Raw genomic sequence first — 7,251 nt, forward strand, 5'->3', positions numbered from 1 at the left:
ATTACTCCAACGATCCAAAATCATAAGCTAAACATTAGCCCCACTACCGCTACGCTTCCTTGCACACAATTCTTTCTAAAATAAAAAATAAATTAATAATACTCGAATCAATTTATATGCTTCAATTAATGTACTGACCGCTATTATTTCAGAATCTGAATATTATTTTATATATATATATATATATATATATATATATATATATATATATATATATATATATATAGATATATTGTCAGTATAGAATACATCGGCAATCTCAAACAAACGTGCATATTCATTTAGACGCTTAAATTAAGGCATGTTTCAATTGAGCATATGATAAAGTGTTTCTACTAAATATTTTTGATGTTCAAACCTTTTAAAAGCTTTTGTGTGCCTATGCTATCAAATCCCTATTAAGTAGATAAGTTAACCGCTTAAAATATATTTAATTACATGTATTATATATAAGCCTTTATTATAACAAACAAAAATAAGACCCTAAAGAAAACCAAATTAATTGAAAACAAGACCTTTCCGTTAAACAAAAGACCGACTCCGTTTAAAAAAAAAAGATAATCAAGAGCCATTGTTTCAAAATCTTTCCGAGACAAGAAAACCAAATATCTGATAGGTATATTTTACAATGTGTTCAGGTGCTCAATTAGAAAAGACCTTAATTTAATTGCCTAAAATAAAATATGATGATAAATTTAAGTGGCTACTAATGTATTCTACAATAATTTTTACATTATTTGTAAATCTTGTTTGTCATAGTAAGTTACTTATAATTTATTTACAAAATTATTATTACTTATTATAAATAATATGATATAGTAAATATTTATAGTGCATGAAAGTCTTGAACATGGAGATTTTTTGTTATTAACAAAACATATCCACTAATTTTGCATAGGAAAATAGGAAAAAATAATTAAACCAGATTCTAAAATTGTACTTTCACTACTTTGATTGCTGGGTCCACAATTCCCTCCTATATAGCCGAAACACCAAACTCATACGCCCCTCCCTCCGTTCTTCCTTATTGACCACTGTCTCTCTCTCTCTCTCTCTCTCAAGAAGTTTCCCTCATAGCCATGTCTGACGTTGAGTCCACCACAGCAGCGGAGAACCCTATCCTCCGCCGCCGCAACTTCGTTATACTTCCTAAAAAGCTCACCTTACAGCATCAAACATCAGCTTCAACCACCATCACTACCACCGCCACGTCATCTTCATCGGCTTCGTCATCGTTGACGAACTCGGCGAGCGATGATTTTGAGCTATTCTCTATTAAGCCTGTATCCTACACTTCTCTGAGGGATATCCTGCCACCTCTCGCCTTCAATTCTCCCAGGCCTATGACTTCACCTCACCAAGGCCAATCCGGTTCCGAGATTTCAATCCGGAATCGCCTCGTGAAGCAAGCAGCTTGGGCTTATCTCCAGCCGATGTCGACTTCACCGGATTCCTCCGGCCGGGGCTTATTCGGCCGCCTCTTTTTCTTCCCGGTCAATAACCCCGTCGCCGGAATTCTTGACTTCATTGATCGGTACATTTTTGCTCCCTTGACTAAAGCTGTTGATTGGCTTCTTCGTGCTGTTCGGGTTCGGAGCTCCAGATAACGACAAAAACAACGGTTGTTAGGGTGACCCGACCCGATATACAGAATATATTCTTCCGTTTTGGATTTGTCAACTTCTAGTTTGAAAATTGGGGTCATAAATGTACAACGCCTTTCATTTTCTCATGTAATTCCAGAAAAACTGAAAAAAAGAAAAAAAAATACAAAACAAATGGAGCAGGAAAAACGTTCAATAAAAAAATATTTAAAATCTGAGTTTTACTTCTTTTTTTTCTTTTTGGTTTATTTACAATGTACAATTTTCTTACTTACTACTATTTCTAGTAAACTATCTGCGGCTATATTTGGGCCGGGCAGCATGGTCCGAACCGGGTTCAAAATAGTCTGTGTCTAGGAATGAAAGATCCTCCGGGTGCACTTGGACCGTTTCCGGTTTAGAAGGATGAAAAGTTGACCGGTGAGCGTAGTAAGACGGCGGCGATTGAGGTGGCTGCTTCCGTGGCGATGGTGGTGGCTGCCTCCTGTCTGACGGCGGCTTGTTCCTCCTGAATAAGCTGAAGGAGAATGATGACGGTGGTGCTGGTGGGGCCGAAGGAGGTGGCGCTCCGCGAGAATGGTCAGTCCCATTTCTTTGCTGCGAGAATTGATCAACAAAATTAAAATTATGAATTTATATATACAAGTCTAAAATATCAAAAAGAAGTAACGAGGAAATAGATGATGGTGATAGTGGGAAATAAAGTGGTAATTAAAGAAATGGTGAGTAATGATTCGGTGATTAATTTGTTGCTATTCATTGATTTGTATGATTGTTTGTCTTGGTGTTGATGGATGCGAAAAAATGGTGAGCGAATAAACCAGAATTCCTAGAATTAAAAAGGTTTTCTATTGAACGAGTGTAATATTCGTTTGGGGCATTTTGGTTAATTGGTGAATAGAGAATATGTCACGATATATGAAACGTGTAAAAGATTATCTCTCCATATTAATAAGTCTACAAAATGGATTTTTATTCCAAACGATGGTTCGTAGTAATTTAATCTGAAGATTCGTTCGGAAATAAGCGATTAAGTTTTGAAGTCCTTTTATTTTACAATCAACCTAGAGTTTTGTTGTCACATACATAATGTTTCGTTTTATTTCACATTTTAAATCAATGTGTCAATCCGTAATTTTTACGCGGTTGAACAAATGTTTTCACTTTATAATTTTGATTAGATATGACTTTTGGCGCTTGAAAGTCAAAGACTTATTTTTCTAGAAAAATCTTTTACTGTTCAGTTTGATACTATGAATTTATAATTCGCTTAAAAACTCATTTTTATCAACATCTAATTTAAAATATTAAGACTTATTCGAACCTAGTCATTAGTCACTAACCATATTAAAACTTGTGAAGATCATGAATTATCACATCATCAAGAACAAACTTGTTCAGTATCACAAAGGATTCTAGTCTAGTGGTATTAATAGACGTCTCTCACAAAATATAGCTATGTCATTCCTATTATTCCCTTCCCTTCTTACTGTCCGAATTCCCCGCTGTAACGGGAAAAAATATGATAATAATAAAGAAAATTTGTTCAGCGCTTTACCGCGCCGGTGAAATTATCATTCAATCGTTTGATCAAGCCTCTCCTGTTCCTGCCCCTTCTAGCTACTTCTTATTTCTCCCGGCCTCCACATGTGCTGTTTTTTATTTATTTACTTATTGCTTTTCTTCCTTTTCTGCTCTTTCATTTTCATTACACTTTTTACCTGCCTCATTCCTACGACTTTCACATAATTTCATACTTCCTATGGTTCAAGTGCAGTGCAAGTAGGGACTGATCTAACCTTAAGGGTTTCTATGAATCCAATAGTTTTGCTCAAATTTTATATTTATATTAAGAAATTCACTGAATACTACAATAATAACAACAACAACGACAACAAGTCCAGTGTAATTTTACATGTGGGGTCTGGAAAAGGTAGTGTGACACATACCTTACCCCTACCTTGTGGAGGTAGAGAGACTGTTTCTGATAAACTATCGACTCAAGGAACAGTAAAAATAAAGTGACAAAAAGTAGCAACAATAACATAATAGGAACAAATGGCACAACATGTAATATAAAGAACCAGGAATAAGAAAAAAACACAAAAAATAGTACTAGTACTGCTTAAGGCTAAGGGACAAACGATTACTGTCAACCTTCCACCCTAATTCTCGACCTCCATCTTACTCTATTGAGGGTCATATCCTTGGTAAGAAATTCATCAAATATCTATAAATATTTGACTATGAACCCTATTATATATAATTCGAGTTCCTGTAAGAATTCATAATTTTCAAATCCTGAATTGTCCTACGAGCGCAAACGCTAGTTCCTACGGATGTAGATTTCAAGAACGGGTTTAAACGAACTCATTTCGTGACATGGTAATAATACCAAAATTGATTATACCAATGAAGATGATTATGAGAATCCAAAATGATTAATAGGAAGATCAAATTTGTTAGTGTCAAAATGGGCAATAATTCTTGCTTCATGGAGATGAGATGAACAAAAAATATTGTCTCAAAAAAGCAAACGCGACATACGAGGGAAGTCAAAAAGTATGGAGCTAAGTTGGTTCACTTTGAAACATCGTGGCCCAAGATTCAAAAGGAAGTTGGACCGGCCCAATATGATCTCATCGGCTGGCCAGGGTATATTCTGATCCACAATAAGACCTAGCTAATGGACTTCTTGGAGTCCAGTACGGGATTTGTTCACTGCCTTTCTTTACTCTTATCTCAGTTTGTTTTCCTTTTTTCTATTGGTGCCATTCTCGCCCTTGGGACGGAATATTAAAGAAAACCCTTATTCCACATAGTGTTTGCACCAAATAAAGCAAGATTAAACCTTAAAAATTATAAACTAAAGTGGGAATACATATAAATGTGTGTATAAACTTGCATCATTGGTTTGGTTAAAATACTGAGTGCGGATACTAATTTTACGGATGTCATTGCCTCTTATCTTTTTACTTTCTTAGTCCTTTATAGTATCTCATAATCTAGATTTTGAGTTAATTAAAATGGTCCACTTGAAGGGCTTTAAAAAAAAACTAATCTACAGTCGAAAAATTCACCAGATAAAGAAAATATGATCATCAAGCATTTAAATGGTTAGATGGAAGTAGACAGTATGAGAGAAGTACCTCAGAGCTGAAATGTGAAGTTGTTCTAGAGGGAGCAGCTATAAAATCAAGCAACTGAAAGAATTTTGCTTGCCCCAATTCAGTGCAATTGTGCCAGTAGTAAATAGCCAAGTCAAATGCCCTGGCTCTGAACTCTAGAAAACCCCTGTCAATGTCTGGTTCATGCTTTGACACAAATGGCTTCAACAAGGCATCATATATGTATCCTGTACCCTTTGTTTTTGGATACCATAAGTAGATGATTAGTGCCAACTTTGCCTCACTGTACATTGGTAGCCTGAAATAACAACATAAATAAATGATTGTATACAACAAAGACTTATAGTAGTTTATTGGTACCGGCCGAAGTCTTCCTTCCACATAAAAAGTGTGACTTTGATCATGTGGAAGTTCTAAAAGTTATTGAGTTCATACCATGCCATGAATACATCGCCAAAGCTCTCAATAATTCTCAACACTGCAACAATGATCCTGATAGAAGACACAGTTTGCAACTAATCAAGATTTAATTGGAGATCATCAAGTCAAATGAACAAGTAGATGAAGAACAGTTCACCTATAACCTTATTCAAATTGATGGATAGTGACCTATCAGGGATAAAAATTACAGGAAAGCATGTAGCAAAATTTTCCACCTAACCCCAACAAACTCCACCTCTCTAATGTATCTTTTCCTATTTTTCAAAGAATGGATCCTACCAGTAGAAATGCATCAGGTCAAGAAACGAATCAACTTCCAACAGACAAATTGTATGTACCATTTAGTTACTAGACTAGAACTAGAATATCATAGTGCTTTTTTTGGGGGGAAATAAGCACTCTTGCCGTGGAGTCTACTTGTCATTTTCATAAGGGAAGTTGTAAATTGCTAACTACTCTTATCTCAATTATGGACTAGTTAAATATTCTTTTATCAATGTTTTGCTTTTCGGCTCTTAAGAACAAACTATTGGTTATGATTGGTTGACCTAAAGTTTATCAATTGATTAGAAGTTTCAATAATTGACATTTTTTATTAGTCTAAAGCTTGAACATGTCAAAAGACTACTCAAACCCAATTATTTCTACAAAACCCTTTTTGCCAACTTTGCTTTCTAAATGGTTCAAACACCCATAACCCCACTTCGCACCCCCCACCCCCCACCCCACCCCCCAAAGACACCCAAACAAATAAAAGGAGTAAAAGGAATAAGGTTATTACCAGTATTGGCACCAGAATCTGAGTTCTTCAATATCAACTCTGTTCTTCTCAATAGTCTTAAAACATTCAAAAGCAGGGTATGCATATCCAAGAACCAATCTGCAAAATTTCAAAAGGCAAAGTTAAATTCATTCATCCACAAGTCAGTCAAAAAATGCACGAAACCCCACATACAAAACAATAACAACAAAAAGCATAAAGCCAAAAAATCCAACAGAAGGAATCAAAGCAATAGTAAGATAAAGAAGAAGAAGACAAAAACAGATCAACATACACTAAACTGCTGGTGATGAATTCTCCCAACATCTTTCTTCAAAATGCCTAAAAACAACACAAATACTCACCCATTAGCAACAAATTCTCAAAAATATAACATATAATTTGAATCTTGAACAAACTAAAAAAGAAAATGAACTTGCTGAACTTGAAAAGGAACCTTGAAATGGGAGAAGCTAAAGAACCAAAAAAAACTTGGGATCTATGTGAGAAATGATTCAAAGGGATTTGAAGAACTGCAGTGAAATTTGTGAATAAAAAATTGAATGGGAATTAAAATATGGCATAAATATTATGGAGAAGAAGATAATGGTGCGGAGATTCTACAAAAGGAAAGGAGAATATAGTTACGTTTGTGCAAAGAAAGGATCTCAAATTCTGGGGAAAAGATATAACTGAAGAGAGGAAAAAAAGAAGAAGTAATAATGGGGGGAAACGTGAAAGGAAAGGAAGAAGGGAGAAACAAGTTCGTCGTATGATTATTATAGGAACGTGCAAGCTTCTATATATATATATATATACACATATATATATCTTATCTATTGGGGTGGGTGGGGTAAGGGGGTGGGGTGAGGTTTATGAAGGGTGACGGCGATTTAGATTGGGTAAAACTTAGGAAGAGAAAGGCATTTGACGATTTCTTGAGAGGGACGCCTTGTAATTCCTTTTGTTTTGTTTTTTTGTTTTGTTTTTTTGTTTTTTTTTTTGTGATTCAGTTTTTCATTTATTTTACACGTAATTCAGTGAAAGTAGATTTCTTGGGATTCCACATTCATACGGGTTTAACGGTTGACAGTCTCATAGGGGAATTTTTTTTTATATTTTACAAATGTCTTTAACTTCTAATCTATCTATATATATATATATATATATATATATATATTATATTAAAAGCATGAAATTTTTTAACGAAATGTTGTTTGCCTTTTTACCCTTTAAAAATATTGTTCGCCTTTTTTTACCCTTTAAAAATATATTTTAAACTATTTTCCTAATTTTTAGAAATAGTAATTTAATTAGT

General features: G+C 34.6%; 1 protein-coding gene across 1 annotated transcript; it reads right to left on the reverse strand.

Moving 5' to 3' along the window:
* Positions 1-1,779: 1,779 nt before the first annotated feature.
* Positions 1,780-6,731, reverse strand: LOC107803581 (putative HVA22-like protein g). The gene is made up of 6 exons (XM_075233691.1): positions 6,391-6,731; positions 6,229-6,275; positions 5,955-6,053; positions 5,168-5,224; positions 4,754-5,030; positions 1,780-2,201 (listed from the first exon to the last, which is right to left on the reverse strand). The coding sequence occupies exons 2-6, from the start codon at positions 6,258-6,260 to the stop codon at positions 1,896-1,898; spliced, it is 771 nt and encodes a 256-aa protein (XP_075089792.1). The 5' UTR covers positions 6,261-6,275; positions 6,391-6,731; the 3' UTR covers positions 1,780-1,895.
* Positions 6,732-7,251: the final 520 nt, after the last annotated feature.

The sequence above is a fragment of the Nicotiana tabacum genome, chromosome 2, assembly GCF_000715075.1.
Source record: "Nicotiana tabacum cultivar K326 chromosome 2, ASM71507v2, whole genome shotgun sequence".
Classification (NCBI taxonomy): Eukaryota; Viridiplantae; Streptophyta; class Magnoliopsida; order Solanales; family Solanaceae; genus Nicotiana; species Nicotiana tabacum.

Bases quoted from the DNA above. Each gene is read 5' to 3' on its own strand.
- LOC107803581 (XM_075233691.1), bottom strand. From the start codon at position 6,260: ATGTTGGGAGAATTCATCACCAGCAGTTTAGT. The intron at 6,054-6,228 runs GTATGTTGATCT...GAAATTTTGCAG, and splicing joins TTCATCACCAGCAGTTTAGT to ATTGGTTCTTGGATATGCAT. The intron at 2,202-4,753 runs GTACTTCTCTCA...CAATTCTCGCAG, and splicing joins CTTCACATTTCAGCTCTGAG to CAAAGAAATGGGACTGACCA.